Here is a 24039-nt window from a genome sequence, read left to right on the forward strand (position 1 = left end):
ATAAGCGTAATGCCTGGCCTAAAGCTCACCCTCCTCTGGAGAGCGGCTCCTTACACTGGGGTGAGGGAGAAATGAGAAAAACAGGCACAGTGAAGTGAGTTTGCGCTTCTCTGTAGGACTTGTTTGTGTGTTGCTGTCCTCTTAAAGTCCAAGCCTCTTGAGGGGGAAGAGAATGCGCGTCCCTGCATAAATCAGGATGTGTTCATCCATTCTCCATCCGATCCGAGGTATTTCATTTTCTAGACCCAAGAGGTTCAAATGCATCGGTGATGTAATTAAAACAAGGCAACTCATCTCTGTAATCCAGATATTGGGAAATCATTTGGGTTACAACTATGAAAATAAATCTGTTCATGGTCAGTTTTATTATGGTAACAAGTTCCTTTATATAACCACTGTCTTTACAGCCGCCAATAACTACCATTACTTTAATATTTTGCTCTTGAATGTTTATATAATACTAGTATCAATGTGTTGCATAACTACACAGCTTTGTAATTCAGGTAATGGCAAAAATAAATGAAGTTTTTAATACTTTGAGTTCGGATAGAAGAGAATCGATTCTAAATCTTGAGAATTGGGATCAAATCAATAGTTGAAATTTGAATCGATACCCAGCCTTAATAGAAAGGATCATTGAAATAATGCAAGGCAGGTTTGTTTGTGTAGAAGAGTCTATATATACGTAAGGTAATTCAAAGTTCTCTTGAGTAAAATGTAAGGATGAAATAAATAACGTATAATATAAATCTAGTAGGTAACATCTGAAAAACGTGACAGTTATGGGAAACTTGCTGGAAATTAGACCTAATAGTTTTTTCAACTATCCCAGGCTTCTTAAAGTTAGTTCTAGAGCTGAGCAACATAGACCTTACTTTTTGGTTCTGGAAAAAACGGGGTTTATGCCGTTTAGACCAAAACAGGATTTTAAAATCAAGCATTTTATAAAGAGGGTGCCAGTGAAGATATTTCAGGACTTGTGTGATGTGATCCATATTGCTGGGGTTGGTTAGGACTTTGGCAGCTGCATTTAGGATTAGCTGCAGCTGCCTGGTGGAGTATTTTTATTTTTTTTTTTACATTTTTTACAGTCACCAAAAAAGACATGTATACAATCATCTAACCTACTTAAAATAACCAAAGTAGAGAGGAAACCTTAATTCCAACTATGTTTTGGGGGGTTTATAGGGTAATTTAATAATAGACTAGCAATAGATTTTCTCTTCCATGATTACACCTTGTTTTTTGCCTTCTTTGTAGCCTTATTGAGTCTTGCTAAGACTTTTTTTTATATACATGAAGATGATATAAATATTTAGTTTAGTTGGACTTACTGGGATTATGGAAAAACTGACTCTCTGTTAGAGGTGTGTCATGTGGTGAAAGAAATAATTTTTTTATCAGTATTTATAAGAGATGTTGTATAAGTTTAGAGGAGCAGCAGGATATCAACAAAAGTGGGCTAAGAATAGAGCTTTGAGGAACTCCAAACGGGATCTTATATATATAGAATTATCAAATGTTAAGGAAGCCTTACTGCCTCAATTTAAATCTATATTAGCATGTTTATAAACTTTATAATCCCACTTTTTTTTTCATTTTTATTAGTTTATCTAAACAGAGTGCTGAGATCCGATAATATTACAGAATATAAAAAACAAACAAACAGGCTATGAAGCTCTCTCTGTTTTTTCTTTTCTTGATTGAATATAAATAACATGTTTGTGTTCTTACCAAATAGAGTTTATTATATTTATTATAATAATATATTTATTATAAAAAAATGTTTATTTAGAAGGATATAGTCATAAAAAGTAAATAAACATATTATCTTTTAGTTTTATTTAGTTGTGAAACCACTCGTGTTGTCAATAACAAAGAGGGTTTGTTTTTTTAGGGCCAAATGTTTTAAATACTCTTTGTTTTTGAAGCCAGCATGACTTCTGTCTGTTGATGTTTTCACCCCAAAGCTGAAGTTGTTGTGTCCCTGAACAAGAATATTTCTGTGCTTGTCAGGCGAGCTCAGTGTTTGGTACAGAGAGCGAGCCTGTGGCTCTGACGCTGACCGACTGCAACTGTGAGATAGAACATACTGTGTCTGCACTAACACAGCACATCCTGTGTGGGAAGAGGTCCCTTCAGACGGGGCTCCACAGATTCGGCCCCTGCACAGCCGCAGGCTTTTTGCTTCCACTGACACCCCACCCTCTGCTCCCTTCTACTCCTTTTCATCACTGCTTTTTAACAACCCAGGAAATCTGAATCGTTGGAAACCAGCGTCTGAACCGGCGGCCTCCACCCAAACAGAGGTCCTCAGCTGTATGGTAATCAGGCCCAGCCGTGAAAATGGCAGCGTTCTTTTCTCAGCAGAGACCCCAGCCTCCCTCCTTCTCCTTCTCACAAAGACTTGTTTGGACACCTGTTGAGAGCATAGCAAAGATTAGCGTAGCGCCGAGGAAGGGGAGGATCTCTGAGTGGCGGGGTTAACAGAGGCCAACAGTGACTGGGGATCACATTCCTTAAGGAAAAAGGGAGAAACTCCTCACTTTCACTGACTTAGTCCCTGTCTGTCTCTACTGTTCATGCTTAAGCATTGAGCTTAAGAATATGCTAAAAAAGAAATCTGCAACCACTGATGATAGTAACTGATTATCTAAACACACTCAAACAATTTTCCTGTTTTAAGGTTTTTCTTTTGAATTGTTGACGAAAAATAAAGCAACTAACCTGTCTGCATTAAATCGATAATTTAAATGCCTGATTGGTATATTTGCGGTACTGATGATCCACAACATATTAAACCCTGCCGATCTTCATATATCAAAATCCTCCTTTTTTTCTGTTTCATCCTTTAGCATGCTGTTTTCTGCTGTTAAAAATATGTTTTAGCTGTCTCCCGCTTCTTCTCTGTTCATGTGCTTCCTGTCTGTGTTCCAGCAGGGTGGTGACGACACTGTCAGCCTGAGCAACAGCCATGGAGGCCTGCCCAGCACCGGCTCCACGTCCAGCACAGAACTTAACCATCAAGTGGAGGCGTTCAGAGGTCAGGGGTCGTCTTCATAGTCCTACAGCTTACAAGGATCTAACCAGGATGACTGACCCCTGTGTTTTATCCACTGACTGTAGGTCTTACATCAGCGTTATCTGGTCAAGTCCCTGCTACCCTGGAACTAAAGATTGAGAAACAGGAAAAGGAGGACATGCTCGATAGCCTCTCTGATAATAAGTCGGATGATGAGAGTGACAGGAGAGACATGAAGACACCCAGAGCAGGTCAACGAACCAGGTTGGAACTCAAATTTGCTACCGGTTTGATCACTGATGCAGTTGGATATTTGCAAATCCAGTAAAAGTGTTTATCTTCAGTCTTTGGTAACCGATATATTATCGAAATAAGAGTATTTAAAAAGACTTCTGGGAAAAAAATAAAAAAACAATCCTGTTCAATATTTTAAGCCCTCACTGAAAATATTATTAAATAAAAAAACATTGATAGATCTGCTTAGACTGCATCTTTTTGTCTGGTTACGACACAAACCTGCATTTGTGATGTATAATTTTATCTGCAATGAAGGATTTTTTATATAAAAAAAAAACAACTTTTTTTTTTCTTCAGTCTAACATCTGTTGCCAGAATCAGCCTTGCACTTATCTGGACTCTGTCTTCTCTCCTTCAAGTAGCATCACTGAAGACGAGGACCTGAATCCAGAACAGAAGGCCGAGCGCGAGCGAGAGAGGAGGATGGCGAACAACGCCCGTGAGCGCCTGAGGGTTCGAGATATCAATGAGGCCTTCAAGGAGCTGGGCCGAATGTGCCAGCTGCACTTGAAAAGCGAGAAGCCCCAGACCAAACTACTCATCCTTCATCAGGCTGTGGCCGTCATTCTTAGCTTAGAGCAGCAAGTCAGAGGTCAGTACTGCAACGCTGCTGCAGCTGAAATGTCAATACTACCTCACGTCAAGTCAGCTTTGGGCTTTTTAAAACTCTTAAATAATCCTACTGCAGTTTATTATTATTGAAAAGGCTTCTCACTGTTTTGAGTCAACAGAAGAATCAGGACTTGGAATATTTATGGGAAAATCTGCAATCACATGTAGATTTGGAATGAATTAATTGTTTTATTTTATTTTTGCATGGAAATAGATTCCTGAGTTGGTTTAAGAGAATTTTTTCATATGACTTTATTTTATTTCAACCAAAACAACTTGATATAAACAATTCTTTATTTTTCACCGAGAGTATGTAAGACATCTATAATAGTGCTCCCTTACCTTCTAGCAAAGTTGCTTTAAGGTGTTTGTACAGTTTAAAGGCCACTGATGTTTCAGGCTGGCAGAAACTAGTTTATAAAAATATCAGGTCGAAATGAAATAATGGAAAAAAAATACATGAATCATAATAGTATTAAAAGCCTATAATAAAAACACAATTCAGTGATGATTGATTAAATAGAATATAATGTTATTCTTTTATGGTTTTAAAAACATATAAAAAAGAATGAAGTGATACAAAAGGGATGAAAGAAAGTTAACATTTAACAAACAGAACAACAGCATTTACATTGTAAATCATATACATGCTGCATGGTTTTCTATAACTTATAGATTAGGAGTTTCACATAAAATCTTGCTGTAAAAGCTGAAGGAAATCAATTACTCATTATTTTGTAATTGGTCTATTATAAAAGTTCAGTTTTTATGATACAGTGTTGTCTTTTATGCACTTGGTAAATGTTGCCTCTTAACATTAGGACCATGGTTTAAAGCGTTCTATCTTTCACTGTAGTTTCTTGTTTAAAAATCATCTATTTGGATTTCTCTGATTCTACAGAGCGAAATCTCAACCCCAAAGCAGCCTGCCTTAAGAGACGAGAGGAGGAGAAGGTGTCTGGGAGCTCGAGTGACGGGCAGCAGGGGCACACAGGAGTCCATCCAGGACTGACTGACCCATCCAACCCAATGGGACACCTCTGAGCAGGAGGCAGGTACCTTCGCCTCAACATTCAAATCTTTTTCATGCCTTAATAGCTCACTTTTGTGTTAACAAAAAGATGCAGATAGAAAAACTATTAAAAAGAGTTAAAGAAATTTAAACAACACAATTTTTAGCAGATTTTATGCTCACATTTTATTGTATTTAAAAAAAAAAGGTTTTCTAGTTTGAATTATTTCCGTTTTTGTTTGCATTTCATTTTTAACGAAGTTGCATAAATAATCCGGTACAGGTTTCCTGCACTGTACATGAACAAAGGTAAATTACCTAAATATGATCTTTTTTCTCTCTCCAGATCAATGCGCTGCAGATCATTTCTGCCCTGCGTGAGATGGTGAGCCTGCCTCCCAGTGACCGACTGCACTCATGGTTCGCCACACCAGTTGCAGGAGACAGATCACTTGAAGTGAAACTAAAAGAGTCCAACACAATCCAGCCCTGAGATTTAAGAAAGCCAATCGTCCAGCTCCATCCGACCGGTTTCCATCTGCAAATTTTTCCCTGCAAAGAAAAACTAAAATCCTTCGCACATATCAGTGTCTGCAAGAAGTGTGTTGCTCCTGAACAATCAGAGACTACGCAGTCTCCTCCAACCTTAGGAGGAAGTTGCCTCGTGCCTAAACTGAATTGACGAATGCATTGTAACAGCTTTTTTTTCCCGTCTGTTTATTTTTTTTTCTATTTATTGTGTTATTGAGCTATACGGTGTATGCCTAAAGGGAAAGTTTGTTAAAAACACACAGAAGCATGCAGCTTTCTAGTGGAGCTATAGTTTGCCTGTGTCACCGTTGAAACAGAGCACTCCACCCCCCCGCTCCAGTCTTTGGCAAGTCCAAGATGAGGGGAAAACATTCGGGCACTGAGAAGATTGAGATTAATTTATTGGCCAGTTTAGACTGATATTTATACCCTGCAACAACAAATATTAGCTTTTAGCTGCAAACAACAGAATTGTCCAATATTTGTTAAAAGATTTATTTATATTTATTTTTTGCCACTGAAACCAAAACTACCTAATGTGTATTTGTCTGTAGTTTAGAAAACAGATGATAAAACAAGCCCAACAACCGACACCCTAAAGGTGGCAGATGATTGGCAAACTGTAGTTTTACTGAAAGCTCATATGTTATTTTATTTTTGTTTATTTCCCTCCATTGAAACTTTAAAAAAGGAAAATGTTTGTCATTCCCTGAATATTTAGTTTCGACTAAAAGTCTCCCTTTGCCATATAGTGTTAAAACATAAACAGATCAATGGTTTCACAGATCCCGGTCTGAGGTCAACATCCAGATCCTTTTTTTTTTTTTTTTTTTTTAGTCCATTGCTTTTGTTTGTTCTGTTTTTGGCCGTGTTGGCACCAGCGAATTGAAGATGTAGAAGAAAAGTTTAAAAAAAAAAAAAAGAAAAAAAGAAGAGAACGATGACCATTTTCTCCTGGCCTGATGAACATATCAGTTTTCTTTTTCTTAATATAACAAGAAATTAAACTTCCAGCTCAGTTATTCAGAGTTATGCTTTTTTGTGTTGTAAGCGAGTCCGTTCCTCGTTTTGACTTCCAGTGCTATGACGTCGGGTCTCAATCATCAGAGAACATCTAAGTTATTCTTCAGTCATGTTTAGATCAAGGCTAGGTTAGATACTTCCTGGTTATCATTGGACAGTAGCTCCATAATGAACAAAAGCAGTCAACAAGGTTTCCTTTTACATTTCAAAGCATTGATTATGGCTTTATTTTATTTCCCCTATCAGTGTGCATGCTTTACATCTCTCCTTTTTTTTGTATCTTTTGGTCTTAAGACTTGCTTTTTATTCCATATTTTTGTATAATATGTTCTGTCATATTTTCCGCCTGAAACGAAGCGGCCGCATTCAGGATGAGACTTCAGGACAACAAAGGGACTTCATCTAGAAGAAATCATGCCCAGCAGGAGTTTACATTTAACACACTTATATTATTGCGATGCATTAAAGCAAAATTATCTGCATTCTCCGCCTGAACTCGACCGTCTTCTTCCTTTCAGTATTTCATGACCTTGTATTCATGTTGACAGACTGTTGACTGAGAGGCTAACCTATGTCACTTCCAGTTCTAATTTCCTTCATTTTGTCTGCTTACTTCCTGTTCCTCCTTTGTTTTTTTTGCTCCTCTGTTTGCCAAGTTAGACTTTGCTGTATTCCCAGATGCTTTCCTATGTATAATATATGAGAAAAACAAAAGAAAAAAAAATACATTTGGCTTATTTTTCACTGTAGTTAGTCTTTTATACTATAATACTGTAAGAATATTTCTTGAATTCTAAATATTACTCTTTCTAGATTTTTGAAAGCAAAAGTTTTGAGTAAAAAGTTTCTTACTTTATTTTACTATATTAGATAGTAAAATGTACGGTTATTTACCATAACTTGTCAATTATTGCAAGAGATTTACGAATGGCAAAAGACAGCAGATCTGCAGCATGTGATGGGGTTCTTTAAAAGGCTTCCGAAGAGCTGCAGATTCCTGAAATAGAGACGTTCATCTTCCTCTTAAGTCGCCGCTGTCGCTCAATAAAAGATTTGATCTTGTGTCAAATAAAAAGTGTTGATCTGCATTAAAAAAAAAAAGACAAAGGAAAAAAAAACAACTGTGGCAGCAAGAATTTGAATTTTCTGTCTTTTTTAACAGGAAAACATGTATATAACATTTATGTTGCAATAAATGTGCCATCTTTTTTTTAAACTGGATTCTATGTGCATTTATTTCTCTGAGCAAAAAGGTTTCTTTTTTCCCAAAGCATTAATATTTGTTTTGTAAAACACATTCAAAGAAAGAACAGAGCTCACCTCAGAAACAAGGGTCTTGAATTAGGCTTTCTTATTGTTTCCTTTTTGTTCGTTTGTTTGCTTTTGGAGACGTTTCTACAGTGGATTTAGGCCAAATGAGTGTTTTATAGTATGTAACTTCTTTTTTTTTAAATATTACCAGTGGACCATTGTAGTCTGTATGAAAAGTAATATGAATATATATGTTTCTATTTTTAATAAAGTGTGATAGCAGCGTGATGTGAATGTCCTGGCTGATCCTTCAATGCCTTAATGTTTAGTGCCATAAAATGACAGCCATTACTGATTTTACAAACAGGTATAGATCTACTCTATAGATTAGAACATCATTAAACATTTCTAAAATGTTAAAATGCAGATGCCATGAACAGAGATATATTTGAAGTTTTATGATTATGACCTGCAACCAATAACAAATACAACCTTCTGTTCCTTAGGAAATGTGTTTATTACATAAGAACAATAATTAACTGTAAAAACCAGCAGATAAAATCCTTTTAAAGTCATCTCCCAGGAATAGGACTCTAAGTCTCTTTAATATTCCAAAATTTGAGACCTAATAAAAAAAATTTAAATCTGAAACTATATTAAAGACAGCACTTTTTTCTCTCCATTTAACTTTTCATATTGATGTTGAAGACAGTGCTGGGTATTCAGACAGCCTCTGTAGCAATGACCTTTTGTGCTGGAATTGGATTACTAATGGCAAGGCAATTTTATTTGTATAGTTTCATTTAGTACATGCACAATTCAAAGTGCTTAACATGATTTTGATAATAAAGTAGAAGGAAAATAAAAGCAGAATAAAAGAAAAAACATTTGTTAAACAAATAAAAAAACTGGACCACAAAACACAATAAAAGCAATTTCATAAAAGGCTATTAATGAAGTGACACCAGCAATCCTCCCCTTGCTTGTTAGAATTATAATTATTTTAGTTTTAGAAGATCAGTTTACAATTAATCTACAAGGCGACACTACAACAGCAATGACTTGCGCAATGTATAATCTGCAATTACTATTTGAAACCTTGTGCAATAACCTGTTTCTCTATATTTCACACCCAGTGCAATAAGTTTATATATATATATATATATATATATATATATATATATATATATATATATATATATATATATATATATATATATATATATATATATATATATATATATATATGTAAACACCCTTTGCAATAACCCTGTATAATGATCCTACTATAAAAAATAAAAAAAAAGCTTAAAAAGTCATATATGGATGCGCTGCATATCCTGTACAGTTTTTATCTAAGGCATCTTTTTCTTCCTTTGGCAACTTCTTCTTCTCCTTTGACTATTTGAGCTGATGTAAAGAATACATTCCAATACTTTGAAAGTCAATTTTTTAAAAACTTGTATTCATCAGCTATTAGATATAAATGTCTGACATAATTAGGAGTGTATTGAGTTTTTATAAGAGTTTCAGTTTTTTTTTATATAAGCTAAATAAATACCCTTTTCATGATGCTCAACTAAGAAGCACTTCTATGTATTTTTAAGTTCAGCTTGTTGTGTGTGTGTGTTTTTTTTTTGGCTTGCTTTAAATGGCATCAAACAACAACACTGAAAATAAGTCAGCCATTATAGAGCCAAACTGTTTTTATACAATGGTTTCTGTAACCCAGGCTGCTCCTTGCTCTCTGACTGAATCCCACAAGTGTTGTAAAAAGGCCAATTATGCCGTAAATGCTGCGACTCCTACATCTGCAAAGAATTATCTTCATGCAGATATCAGCATGACAGTATTGTCATCCTCCGAGGGCTGGTCTCAGATCAGCACTCCGACAGAGGTGATGCTCGGAGGGGAAAAAGTGCTGACTGCCTATTCTGTCTGCGGTTGAGCTTGGATATGAGGCATAAATCGTAGATCTGTCAAGCAGCAAAGCTCATCGCAGAGAGAAGCAGAGCGTGTGAGAGTGGTGGGTGTACATGTTTTTTGTAGGAGTGGGACCACCATGTTTGAAAGCTGACTTCCTGTCATGGCTGCTAGCTGAGGCAGCTGACAGAAGGTCCTTGGCTCTCATCCTTGAAACCGGACCAAAGAGCCTGCTGCTCCTCCTGCGCTAACAATGAGATCTTCCAACTTTCAGAAGGCAAGCTGCACCGAAAACAGGCCTCTTGTTCATCACATTACTCTTTCAGTTCCTTGTCATAGGTTGTCAAAATTCCTAACAGCTACACAGCCTATGGAGGTTTTTTTAATGTAGAAAAGGTTGTTTTTCTGCATAGGCGTGAGGTTTCAGCTGTCATGGAGCCTCATTTAGTTATGAAATATAATCAAAACAACTGTAGCTGAACATGTGAAGCCCTACTTACCAATTTCATCATTTTATTTTACACTGCAAACACTTTGACACAAGTATAAGTGCAATTTTTGAAATTGCTGGCCTTGTTTGAACAGTGTTGCGATTGTGCAAGCCCTGCTTAGATCCCTTCTGCATGAAGTGCCAATGAACTCCCTGTGCACGTATGAGTTCTCTCTGGGTACTCAGACTTCCTTCTACGGGTCAAAACTAAGGTAATTTGGCTCCAGTAATTTGCCTCATGCTGTGAGTTTGCATAATTGTTCATCATGTTTTGTTTTTGTGTTTCCTGGTGAACCAGCCCCAGATGATCCTACAAGGATTGAACGGGTTTATGAAATCCTTTGCTTAAAATTACATCATCAATTAATCTGTATCGCCTGCAGGTTGTTTACTTGTGGGGCATATTGGGTAGGAAATGGGCTAAAATGGCCCCAGTTGGGGTTGTCCACAAGTTACATAATAATCCTGTGCTAATTGCTTATTTGCTTTAGATACAGGACAACTTTGTGTAAAAGCTGGGGCTGATATAGCTCCTAAATCGGTTACACAGCTTGAGTCAATTTTCCCAACACTCATTTAAAACATAATGTAGACTTACGGAGAGTCACCAACTGGATTTGCAGATATAGATTGTATTTATTTAGTCAAGACAAATAGTTCCCATTGAGAAAACTGAGCAAAGAAAAACAGTTCCAACATTTTTGTTCAGGAGGCACTGAGCATGATCAGAAAGCCCATCTGTGGTACCTCAGTAGAGAACAAAGTTCCTATTGTGTGGCAGTGCTGCTGCTGTAAGCCAGCACATGGGTTGGGAGTAAATACTGTGGACCTGCACTGGCTCTGCAGTCACAAATATACGTAAACACATAACTAACAATACAGCACAGGAAGGGAGCCAGCTGGGTCTCGGATTTCCGGCTAAGGCAAGCTTCATATGGATACATCATCGGGTTTCCTTCCTTATAGATAAAAAATGAATACCACAATGGAACAAATGGAGCTTTAAAATCTGCATTTTTATAGATCTGTTAGTAATAAAACACTAGCACATATTTATTTTCTTCCACTGTCTGTCTTACACTGTCAGCAGTTTACAGGAAGGGGACACCAGATTCAAGCAAATTTTACACATTTCTCAGGAACAACCTCTACAGGTTTGGTTGCTCCTTGATTTCACCCTAACCAGATTTTGCTCAAGTAGTTTCTCTATAGGAAATATAAATCATGTTTGAGAGTAATTAATGTCTGATTAACATTATATTCCTTTATTTTCTTAGTCGGATTGCTTTTTCTTTAATTCCCATTTCCACAAGATAACCTGTTTTGGTTATATCTATTTAAAAAAAAACTGGCTATGATATGATACCATCATAACAAGTGATAGTATCAGCAAACATTATTTTTTTCTGGTGTCATTTGCTAAAATGAGCACAGAAAAATACATTCTAAAGTGTTTTTAATACTAAACATTTAATGCTTTCATTTAACTTATTTTTAGTACACAGAAAAATTAAATGAAATCTAAAGAAAAATCTAAAAGTTTTAATTAAACAAGTGAAATATCAAAATATTGCTGCAATACGCTGCAACCTGGTTACAAAAAATAAAACCAATAACTAGCCTACATATGAGCAAATATAAAACAATAAAAACAATTTAAAAGCAGTGACACTGTTTCATAGAAGCTTGTTGTCTATCTTTAAGAACCGCTCGAAATAAGTCCAATGAAATAGTGTCTGACATCTTGAGCTCAGACTGGAGCTGATTCGTTATACTCCTGGTTTAAAACATAACTGTTTGGCAATTTGATTAACACCTGCAATCTAAAAAAAATAAAATAAAAGTAAAATCAGAGTTAGGTTATAATGAAAAACAAATCGAAAAATTTAGGTTGTAGTCTATTACAAAAGAATATTCAAAGAATTATATATATACAGGTGCTGGTCATAAAATTAGAATATCATGAAAAAGTAGATTGATTTCAGTAATTCCATTTAAAAAGTGAAACTTGTATATTATATTCATACATTACATACAAACTCATATATTTCAGATGTTTATTTTGTTTAATTTTGATGATTACAAATGACAACAAATGAAAATCTCAAATTCATCATATCAGAAAATTAGAATATTGTGAAAAGGTTCAAAATTGATGGCCCCTGGTGCCACACTCTAATCAGCTAATTAACTCAAACCACCTGCAAAAGCCTTTAAATGGTCTTTCAGTCTAGTTCTATAGGCTACACAATCATGGGGAAGACTGCTGACTTGACAGTTGTCCAAAAGACGACCATCGACACCTTGCACAAGGAGGGCAAGACACAAAAGGTCATCGCTAAAGAGGCTGGCTGTTCACAGAGCTCAGTGTCCAAGCACATTAATAGAGAGGCGAAGGGAAGGAAAAGATGTGGTCGAAAAAAGTGTACAAGCAAGAGAGATAACCGCACCCTGGAGAGGATTGTGAAACAAAACCCATTCAAAAATGTGGGGGAGATTCACAAAGAGTGGACTGCAGCTGGAGTGAGTGCTTCAAGAACCACCACACACAGACGTATGAAAGACATGGGTTTCTGCTGTCGCATTCCTTGTGTCAAGCCACTCTTGAACCACAGACAGCGTCAGAAGCGTCTAAAGAGAAACAGGACTGGACTGCTGGTGAGTGGTCCAAAGTCATGTTCTCTGATAAAAGTAAATTTTGCATTTCCTTTGGAAATCAAGGTCCCAGAGTCTGGAGGAAAAGAAGAGAGGCACTTCATCCACGTTGCTTGAAGTCCAGTGTAAAGTTTCCACAGTCAGTGATGGTTTGGGGTGCCATGTCATCTGCTGGTGTTGGTCCATTGTGTTTTCTGAGGTCCAGGGTCAACGCAGCCACATACCAGGAAGTTTTAGAGCACTTCATGCTTCCTGCAGCTGACCAACTTTTTGGAGATGCAGATTTCATTTTCCAACAGGACTTGGCACCTGCACACAGTGCCAAAGCTACCAGTACCTGGTTGAAGGACCATGGTATCCCTGTTCTTAATTGGCCAGCAAACTCTCCTGACCTTAACCCCATAGAAAATCTATGGGGTATTGTGAAGAAGAAGATGCAATACACCAGACCCAACAATTCAGAAGAGCTAAAAGCCACTATTAGAGCAACCTGGGCTATCATAACACCTGAGCAGTGCCACAGACTGATCGACTCCATGCCACGCCGCATTGCTGCAGTAATACAGGCCAAAGGAGGCCCAACTAAATACTGAGTGCTGTACATGCTCATACTTTTCATGTTCATACTTTTCAGTTGGCCAACATTTCTATAAATCCTTTGTTTTTATTGGTCTTCAGTAATATTCTAATTTTCTGATATGATGAATTTGAGATTTTCATTTGTTGTCATTTGTAATCATCAAAATTAAACAAAATAAACATCTGAAATATATGAGTTTGTATGTAATGTATGAATATAATATACAAGTTTCACTTTTTAAATGGAATTACTGAAATCAATCTACTTTTTCATGATATTCTAATTTTATGACCAGCACCTGTATATGATCCTTTGGATCATAAATTGAAGAAGTCCTTCAGAGCACCAATTATTTTAGCAAAAAATAAGTTAAATTTCATGAACAATAAAAAAAAGTTGTAAATAAGATGTTAAATATCAGAGGGAATCCGCAAAACTAAAAGATAGAAATGCAATTATTTATTTAAATATATTATTATATTTCCTAAGCACTTCCTAAGCACCCTTTCTCCTCTTCGGTCCACTAGATGGCGCTCTAGCTTTTTAAAGACATGCATTACCAATAACTTTTATGCAAAGTGTTAATAAGTAGTGACGTACTAACAGTAGTTTTTTTTTTTATTATTATTACAGAATATTTAATAAGATGCAATCAAATGTTTCCCAAAAAGTTTAAAAGAATCTCCATGAGTATTTTTTCAACAAAAGCAATTATTCATCACCATTTCTACGTGTAAATATAACTTTTGAGTGATACTTCCTTTGTTTTATTTCTATAATTCAGGACCTTGTAGTGAATGAAGCTGTGCTGGATGTAAAGCGGTTGAAAAGTTTGACCGAACATTTCCTGGAAGTCTGTGCAGCAGGTCTGCGGTGAGAATCCGCTGGTGGATCTGAGTGGGTGGGCGGGTTTGTGCGCTCCTCTCCGGAGGCGGAGCGGCCGGACTCCTCCCGGAGGATCGGACGCCCTTCTCTCTCACTCAGCAGACTTTATCGGAGCAAACAAGTTTGCAAAGTGCAGCAAGACTTTCTCCCCCTTTTTTTTTTTTACCAATCCACTAACAAACGCGTCTAAGCAGCGGAAGGAAAGAGACTCTACCCTGGTGAGTAGCAGCAACACAACTAGAGGGACAGAAAAGTAACTTTTAAGGCAGATTAACCTCATTATTCATTAGGATGAAGAATAACTTTTAGAGCTTAAACTTAGAGGCGCGTTTCCACCTGTTGCACTGAGCATCAAACTGATCCCAAACCAGCACTTTCTTTAAGCTGTGTGTTTTGCCCTGTTCCTGCACAGTGATGGGGATTTTACCAGTGTTTACTATATCCACACAACCTGACGCTCAGATTCACGTTACGTAAGTTTACCGTATTTTCCCACAGTGTAAATCATGGCTCAGTGGAGGGACCAGGGGTACTTTCTTCCTCCCTCTGGAACCTTGCACCCTATCAGCTCCAGATCTACGGTCACCTTTAGGGCTGATGTTTTAGAAGATGCCAGAAACCATGAAAAATGTAGTGTGTCCTGTTTGGTTTGTTCTGTTTCCTCCTTTATTTTTTTCCCTCGTCCATTACACCAGTTTCAAAATATCTCTTTATTATAATGTTCTTAAAATAAGTACAAAGTTAAAATCTTTTCTTTGCTGTTTAATTTAGGAATCAGACATGAAAACTGAAGGAACAATAATACAAATTTGTCTGATTTTTGATGTGAACATAAACTATAAAGACAAAATTAAAACAAAATAAAAGTGACATAAATAAGCAGGGACATTCTCCAGACCTGAATAACCTTTCTTCTCTTAAGATTGTTACATGAGAAACATGCTGAAAGGTCAGGGATGCATCTGTATTCATTGCAGGGGATCAGCTTCTAGATTTATGCCTACCAGCTTTATGAGGCTGAAACACTTGGCCTTCATTCTTTGCTAATAAACGCTCAATATCAGATTAAGAGAAGAGTTTTCAACTCTCCACAGATTCTGGACTGGATTTTGACCTTGGCTTTGACTAGGCCATTCTACCACCTTTTTGTTGTATGTTAAGGCTCATCCTATTAGAAGCAGAACCTCCACCAATCTCAGCTCATTTGCAGCCTTTTGCAGAAGGATTGTCCTGAATATTTACTGGATTTTAGTTCAGTAGTCAAAGCTGGAAGTGATGTCACACCCAAAGTGGAATGTTTTGGTTCCAAGTATTTTTTTTTTCTTCTGTATAAACATTTTTATTCTATTTTGTTATATAGAACAGAATAGAATTGAAAATCAATTTATTGTCCCAAAAGGTGGAAATGGTGGTGTTCCATTAGCAAAAGGTTATAGCAGAATTGGTCACACAATGTGCACCTTAGAAGAGTGTATGTAAATAACAGATAGGGAAATAAAACAAATAGGGTTTTGCAATGTACAGTGTTTTTACAATATATGTATCTGGAAACTCGAAAAATTATAACAGTTGTGGACATTTTTACAGTAATGGATATGTATGAAAAAAAGCAGCAACACCAGAGATGTGCAAAAAGAAAGAAGAAATTACAGCAGCATGTTATTTAACTGACTAAGACAGACTTTTACTCTATTCTATTCAGTTTATTTACATAGTGCCTATTCACAACACATGTCATCTCAGGGCACTTTACAATTCAACCGGATCATTCAGTCAAATGTATTAAAAGTTTTCTATCTAAGGAAAACCAGGGAAGGCAATCCCTCACACTGAGCGTGCTTGTAGCGACAGTGGAGAGGAAAAACTCCCTTTTTAACAGGAAGAAACCTCCAGCAGAACCAGGCTTAGTGTGGGCGGCCATCTGCCAAAGCCGACTGGGGTTGGAGGAGATAGAAGCAGACATACAGAAAGAAGCAGAGATACAAAAGGGAACTGTAAAAGGCAGCCCCGTCCAGGAAACACACAGCCAGGAGGACTAGCTCCAAGCTAGCTCTCATTTCAGAGGATAAATAGAGCACATCCAGCCAGTCAGAGAAACAGGATAACACTGAAAAACAGGCCAATCTCTAACAACAACATAAACAAAGGTATCTAATGGTGCTGTCCTGTCCTGTCCTGTCCTGTCCTATCCTATCCTATCCTATCCTATCCTATCCTATCCTATCCTATCCTATCCTATCCTATCCTATCCTATCCTATCCTATCCTATCCTATCCTATCCTATCCTATCCTATCCTATCCTATCCTATCCTATCCTATCCTAAGCTAGCAAGCAGTTTTAGCTAATATTTGTTTTGATGCTAAATGTATTTGACATTAACCAGATAGATATTTTTCTCATTCCTATGCTATAATTTAAAGTAAAACATTTACAAGTGAAAATTTTGAATGCCAGGTTTTTACCATTTACCAGCAACGTTTACAATCGTCTTTATGTAAGCAGCTGTATTGGTAATTGAATTGTTGGTCCCTCAATAGGGTTAAACTTTCACTGTTGGAATAAGAAATTCATGGAGTGTCCTTGCAGTCTTTCTGCCTGGGAATTGGTCAAATCTGAGTTTGAAGTGCACCATTACCTTCATCCATCTTACTCTTAAGTAATTCCCATAGCATGATACTCCCACCACTTTGTTACACTCCTACAAGAAAGAGTTTTTTTAAGGCATCAGTAACTGGTCATAAATGCATATGCATGTCACACTTATTTACTTCAGCAATCTTAAAATTGTCTTATGCTACTAAAAATAATTAAATTTTATGGCGGTGGTGCAGTTTGACAAAATCAGGAAAAGTTTCAGTGGGTGAGGTCAGTGAAGGTAACAGTCATCATGGAGGGACTTGGCTCAGTGGTGTGTTGCTTGGTAGAAAAACACAATAAGAGGAAACAACTCTTTCCATTTACTTGAACCTTTGCTAATCAGACGGTGGTAAGAGAAAACATGAAAGGCTCCATTGTGTCACCTCCAGCCTTATTCTGTCCTTGACTTCTCTCTTGGACGGGACACTTTACCTCACGTCCTGTTCTGCCGTATCTGAAGCAGAACCCGACTAACTGAGGCTGAAACTGCAGTTGGAGCATGTCCCTGGCTTATGGAAATGAAAAGGAAAATGATTCATACTTGTGTCATAGGAATTTAGTTTTCAGTGTTTTTATTGCTGCCAACGGAAGAAAATGTACAGCTTTTTGAGCTGAATGTCAACCTGGAATGAGAAACATGAAGCAGCCTTATTTTCAGTGGGTGTGGCCTCTGTTGAGGCTTCCTCTAAAAAAGGTATTTATGGTCTTCCAGCGTGACACCTGACATCTTTCCTTCTGATATTTAATTGAAATACTCTACTAGAGTAATCACTAATATATGGTCATAAAGTATTACGAAAAACAAATACAATATCACAATATTTTATTGGACAATATTTGTATCGGCTTAAAATACAGCTGAATGGATGTTAAAATGTAAATAAATTAATTGGCAATCATCCATTATACTGTTATACTTTTATATAATGATAATCCCCCAGCCACTATTTGGCAGCGCAGTCTCCAAAGGCCTGGTATTCTGCTGTTCTGCACCAGTTATAATCTTTGTATCAGGATAAATCGTACGGTGATACATGGCGTATCGCCACATTCTTAATGGTCACATTTATTATTCATTAAGACAAACCATATCAATCTAGAGTACTGACTCAGTGTATTTAAAAACAAACGGCTCAGATGAGTTTTCTGAGCACATGTTGTCCTACCATCCTCCAACTCTATAGGAGACCTGCTTCTTCTAAACACTCAATCCCTTCTGAGTCATTCTCTCCTGACTTATCTCCTGCTGATGTTCCATGCCCTGGCCTTTGTTTTCAGCCTTATCAGCGTCTTTCCTCTGTGCTCTTCTCATTCTGTGCTTGCATTGTAACATCAGGTAGAATGGGTCGCTGACAGCAAGGCAAACAGGAATCTGTTCAAATCCCATTGTCAGCTGAAACACATGGTGCCAGCTAATGGGTTCCCATGAAAAGTAAGCTTTGGATGCTTACTTTGATATTTGTAAACAGATGTATTTTTGTTGCCAGCTTAGCTTTTTTTTTTTTTTTTTGTATTTCACCACCTGGTTGCAAATTTGCCAGAAATCCTGTGTTAACTAAAAATGTTGAACTGATAGGAAATACTGCTGGCCGCTCTGTTTTACTGGGCTGCAAATGCAGCTCACCAACAGTACAGTATGTTAATTTCTACAGTCACTTTCTAAAATATGTGGAGATGATGCGTGTGGTACAGAGGGGGGAAAGCAGCTCTCTTGTAATCCAAAGTTGTTGGTTTGAATCCAGCTGCCTTTGTTGAAAGCAACTAGGTGAATGTGGCTTCAGTGTAAAGGGGTTTAAGTGTTTGGTGTGACTGGTCGGTATGTGTTAATGAACTGAATTTACTTTATATTTCAGGTCTTTTTAGACTTAAACATGGGGCCTCCAATAAATAATTTTTAATTATTTTTCCTTCTTTAATGCTGTAAAAACCAGAGAAATTTCACTAAAAGCAATACTGTTTTGAAAGAGCTTTTGGTTTAGTATCAGTATTCAATCTTCTTGGATACATCCCTTCAATCAATTATAGGAATCTGATGGATGGTAAATAAGGATCAGGGCTTTGCTGACAACTGTTCATTGAAGGAAAAATCTGCTGTAGTCAAGAGAACAGTACAAACTAGCTGTATTTGGCAGGATCCAGTGAAGATTTCTGCTTTCAGTCTTCCTTAAAAGAGTCTAACAGCCTCCCACTTCCTGAATTTTCAATGGAACTGTGTCACTTTTGCCTGAAATAAACCTGCATCATGTTTTGAGTCATGTCTTCAGGGTCATTGTGGTTTCAGAGATGTTTACATGCAACAGAGTGAGATTTCTGTATCCTGAATCATTTAGCCAGTCTAAAAGAAAACATCCCCCATTAAGATGAAAAAGAAATATGAAAGAATGCCAAATTATAAAATAGAACGAAAGTGGAAGGGATAAAAACTGGTTGGGACAAGTGTTTGTTGTTTGTTCTTTGGTTCTGCTTTCATTGTTGAATTATACAACCTCATCTCTGTCTAATCCAGCCGCTCTGAATCTCTGCTTGCATAGGTGGGCCAGCTGATCCAGGGAGGGGGATTTATTTTCCGAATTACATTCCTGATGGATTCCTACAGAGTGACTGGCATTCCTAACAGCGGACCACAGCGGGGTTACACTCAGCCACCCCGTTCTTCCAGACCCAATAGTAATGGAGTTGGTTCTTACGGCCTAAGTATTCGTGTCCAGGGTATAGATGGACATCCCTATGTTGTCCTTAACAACCAGGACAGGGGTCCTCAGTTTAATAATGACCCTGACAGCAATGGCTACCTTGACAAAGAAGGTTCCTTTATTGAGAATTACAAAGAGTATGATTTCAGAGGAGATAAAGAAGGTGGGTCCAACGATCCCTTTATGGAGTACAGAACACAGAAGATGAAGAATTACACCGGTCCTCAGAATGGGGTTAATGAATCTCAAGCAAAGAAGCCGTCCACACTTCTGAACTTTCAGAGGCATCCGGAGATACTGCAGCCATATGATCCAAAGACTAACTCTCTAAACCTTGAAGGTTTCAACAGCCTCCCATCTAGACCACAAGCTGACACTAGGGTGGATTACCCAAATCCTTACTCAAAGTCTGAAGTACAAGTCCCCCCACGTTTCAGGTCCTCAAGCCTGGATCGGAACGTCGATCGCGTACAGCCGGAAAAGAGGCAGCTATCCCAAACAAACCTGAACACAGGCAACACAGAGGCGCCTCTTCCTAAACCGAATTCGCAGTCTCCGTCTTTGCCTTCAGTCCAGGCAACCCAGCCTCAAAATAGACCACAGTCCCAGCAGGCTCAGCCTCAGTTTAAACCCTACCTGACCAGTTTTAATCAGTCCCAGCCTAAACCGATCTCTAAAACTCCACCAGTACCTGCAGCACAGCCTCAGTCTTCCCCAGTGCCAAGTCCCTCCAATGAGCAGAGGAAGACATCGCCCACTCCTACTCATAGTTCCAGCTCCAGCCTGGAGCGCAACCGCCATGATCCTGATGTCCTTCCACTGCATCGGAGCGACTCTGTCGAGCCAGTCCTTCAGCCCTCCTCCCGTTCCCGCCACTCCTCTTTATCCTCCACCAGTAAGTCTCTGATAGATGAGCAGATGGAGGCTTTGTATTCAGACGCAATAAACCGCCACGAGAATCGCCGCTACATTCCCTTCCTCCCTGGTTCAGGCAGAGACATAGACACAGGATCCACCGCTGGTGTTGATGAGCTCATTGAGAAGTTTGATGGCAAAGATGGCGGTCATCACAGGAGGGGCCGGGCGGGGCGCAGAAACAGAATTGATCCAGAGGACAGGAAGCGTTCACGTAGTGTTGACAGTGCCTTCGGGTTGAGAAGTAGTTCTAACCACCAGGATGAGTTTGGCCGATATCGAGGCACGTCTAAGGAGCACGTCCTGCGGCCGTCACAATTGCGACTTCAGAGGACGGCCAGTGGACAGGAACCTTGGCCTTTGGCTGCAGATGGGCCCTCATCTCGGGCCATTAGTGCACCAGGGTCCCCCCAGGGCTCCATTTCCAAAGGAACTGGTTCCATACGGGGCTACACAAAGTTACAGTCGCGTCCCTCTATACCTTCCTTTAAGAGCGTAACAAGTGAAGAAAATCCATCCTCTATCAGCAAAGTCTCAACAACGTCACTATCCACATCTCTGTCCAAACCTTCTTCCTCCACTGAGAAGAAGACCAGCACTGAGGCAGAAGTTCAGGTAAAAGACCACATACCCAGCCTGTAATTACAAACACATGGTTTTACTTGCTTTAAATTGGATTTTCTCCCTCTGACCTCATGGGTTTCATTACGCCCCACTTGTCTTTTTTCCCTCCACATCCAGGCCACACCTGATCTCCTGAAAGGTCAGCAGGAGCTTTCACAACAAACACACGAGGAGACAGCCAAACAGATTTTGTTCAGTTACCTTAAAGACGGGTGAGTTTTCTAGACTTTTATTTAAACTTATCTGCTTATGTAAAGAAAAAGTCACCTGATGTTACTAAAACATTTTGAATAACTGGTTAAAAAGCTAATGTGCTCATGTGTCTCCTTTCTCAGCCATTTCGGATTATCTAGGATTTGTTTTTATAGAAATTGCCTTCTGATTTCCCTATAACAGAACAGAAACAGCACCTAAAGAAGAGAGACAATTTATTTCTAATTAAGTTCAGGTTTCATGATAGGCAGTTATTAGAGAAATTATTAGTTGCTCTTTTGTTTAACACAGAAATAACTCATGGTTTGAATTTAACATTTAAGTTCAGAAATAAACCCCCCTTCTGCTAATCCAAGTTAGCATGGTACTGTGCTCTGATAAGGTTTTTAAAGTTTGTGCTTTGAAATCTACTGAAACCAACATTTTCCTGTGGTTGAAATACCTTTTAATGAAATGCAAAATAAAGTCCTGGGGATATCAGAGTTTACACCTGTTGTTTCAAGCATTAAGCAAATCAGCAATACCCCTTCCCTGCTTGCTGCTGCACAGTAATGGTCAGCTGGGTTATTTCGAAAAATTTGCATTCAGAGGTCCAGTTGGCTCACCTGTAAAGGTAATGCTGTTCTAAAACTGCAGTCGCTAAGTTCTTGGCAGCAGTTTAGGAAGGTCAACTTACCAGCGAGCATTAGCTTGGTAACCTTAGGTTATTCCATAAAGTCTGGAATAGCAAAATGGTTGTGTCCTATGAACGAGAATGTCCACTTAAAAGTACACATTTTAGTAGGTGCCTATATCAAACAAGTAGTAAATGAAATAATATTATAGTTTTTTGTTTGATATCAGGTTTTCTTAAATTAAACTTATCAAGTAAAAATAATCTTTGTAAGTTCATCATCTAATGAGAGCATAAGTCACTTTTTCACAAACCTGAACTTGACATGCTAAATTTGGCATCACAAATAAATTTTAACTGAAGCGCTAAACTGAAATTATGGCATGTCAAGAATCTGCTAGTTTGATGTTTAATAAAGGTTTAAGATGCTGAGGAAACCTTATTGATGTGTTAAAATCCAAATCACTGTTTAGTTCCCCGCTGCCTCTGCCGCCTTTGTTCTTTGTTTGATGCTTGCTTGACTGACAGCAAAAAGACAGCCAGAGCGCATAGCATGAAAACCTCTCTGAAATAACTACTCACATAAGCCAGTTTCCTATCAATCATCATAATCATACAGAAATATTTTTTATCGTTTCTAACCTTTGCAAAGTGTTTGGAGTGAACTTGCTGTATTAATGGTTTTGCACTGGGAAACCTTCCACTCGGGGTCCAGTTCCTGCATTTGCTGTCGGCTTTGAATATTGCAGAAAATTCAGGAAACTGCTTGGGTGTGTCGGAGCGCAGGTCCGGAGTCACAGGACAAAGGAAAGGAAAGGAAACACAGATGGAAGCACACGGGCAAAAAAAACTGAGCTGCATTCCCCAGGCTCAGAAGACAAACACCCACTGACAGGGGTTATACTGTTCTAATGAAAATCATCTGTCGGAGGAGAGCATAGAAGACACACAAGGGGGTTTTTGGCTTTCTCTTTAAAAAAAAGATTAGTTGCTGCTGTCATTTAGTGTTGTGAAACTTTGGTTTTGTTGAGTTGGAAGCTGGACGATTTTCCTCAGAAGAAAAAGCCCCCCTTTTATTTATGTACATGTGTTTAAAAACAAGAACAGCTTTGTCTTTGATTTATTGTAAAATGATGGGAAGCTGCTCATAGGCATTAAAGTCATATTTAAGTTACAATAGTGGATGATTTAATGGAATACTTCTGGTTTGTTCCCATTAATTTCCCTTCTGCAGACACAAAATAGCATTCTCCTTTATACAGCAAACAAAAAAAAAAGAAAAGAAAATTCATGTTGCCTCACGGTTCATTTGATGCTGTAATGAAGCTTATTGTTCTGTGAGGTGACACATCAAAGCGCTATAAAACCCTCCCGACCCCTACTAAGCTGGGATTGAACTGCTTTCCTCCGTCAACAGCCTGGATTTCAACTCCTGATCCTGCATGAAAACAGATGTTTTACCAAAACTTTTTGCTTAACTGTAATATTTAACTTCTCCCCTGCATGCAGAAGCAACGATAATGACGAGGTGACGAAGAGGAAGGTGAACTTGGTTTTTGAGAAGATACAGACGCTGAAGTCTCGGGCCACAGCAAACACACAGGGCGAAAATAAAGTGAGTGCCTTGTTGCATTGTGTGCTTTCTTTTTTTTGTTTGCACACAGTTGCATTTTTCTCTCCTCCTGTCAGGGAGTTATCTATATTTTCTTCTCTTTTCCTGTAATCTGAATGATATTTTTTGTATCATTCACATCCCCCAAAGATGATTACAATGACTACATGTTCTGTTTGTTCTTATTAATGATAGAGCTATAGGAAATGGCCTTCTGCAAATGATAAATATCTGATTTGCTCTTCCAGTCCTTGGACCTCGCTGCACAGACCAAAGATCTGCAGGAACAAAATACTAAACTGGAAAAAGAGATAACTGAGCTGCAGAGACAGCTGGAGGAACAAACAAAGGTAACAGCAGCTGAATAACTGACACTGGTTGGTTAATATGCAATTCATCCCCAACTAGTTGGTATAAAATATTCTTTAATCATAGCTTTGGTTCAATAAA

At 38.2% G+C, this 24039-nt stretch overlaps 2 protein-coding genes across 15 annotated transcripts in view; both read left to right on the forward strand.

Moving 5' to 3' along the window:
* tcf12 (transcription factor 12) overlaps positions 1-8036 on the forward strand; it is a 91833-nt gene extending 83797 nt beyond the window's left edge. For 7 of the 13 annotated variants that reach the window (XM_038274680.1, XM_038274686.1, XM_038274692.1 and 4 more), the window contains 5 exons: positions 2938-3043; positions 3127-3286; positions 3679-3911; positions 4833-4982; positions 5290-8036. In XM_038274680.1, the coding sequence (XP_038130608.1) occupies positions 2938-3043; positions 3127-3286; positions 3679-3911; positions 4833-4975 (642 nt within the window). In that variant the 3' untranslated portion in view covers positions 4976-4982; positions 5290-8036. Of the gene's footprint in view, positions 1-2937; positions 3044-3126; positions 3287-3678; positions 3912-4832; positions 4987-5289 lie in introns of all 13 variants that reach the window. The other 6 variants (XM_038274682.1, XM_038274684.1, XM_038274687.1 and 3 more) reach the window with 3 other exon arrangements.
* A 6377-nt stretch (positions 8037-14413) lies between these two features.
* Positions 14414-24039, forward strand: part of cgnl1 (cingulin-like 1) — a 35875-nt gene continuing 26249 nt past the window's right edge. For both annotated transcript variants that reach the window (XM_038274694.1, XM_038274695.1), the window contains exons 1-5: positions 14414-14499; positions 19451-21142; positions 21269-21363; positions 23487-23592; positions 23838-23939. In XM_038274694.1, the coding sequence (XP_038130622.1) occupies positions 19502-21142; positions 21269-21363; positions 23487-23592; positions 23838-23939 (1944 nt within the window). In that variant the 5' untranslated portion in view covers positions 14414-14499; positions 19451-19501. The remainder of the gene's footprint in view (positions 14500-19450; positions 21143-21268; positions 21364-23486; positions 23593-23837; positions 23940-24039) is intronic.

The sequence above is a fragment of the Cyprinodon tularosa genome, unplaced genomic scaffold (assembly GCF_016077235.1).
Source record: "Cyprinodon tularosa strain WSP-4 unplaced genomic scaffold, ASM1607723v1 ctg924, whole genome shotgun sequence".
Lineage (NCBI taxonomy): Eukaryota > Metazoa > Chordata > Actinopteri > Cyprinodontiformes > Cyprinodontidae > Cyprinodon > Cyprinodon tularosa.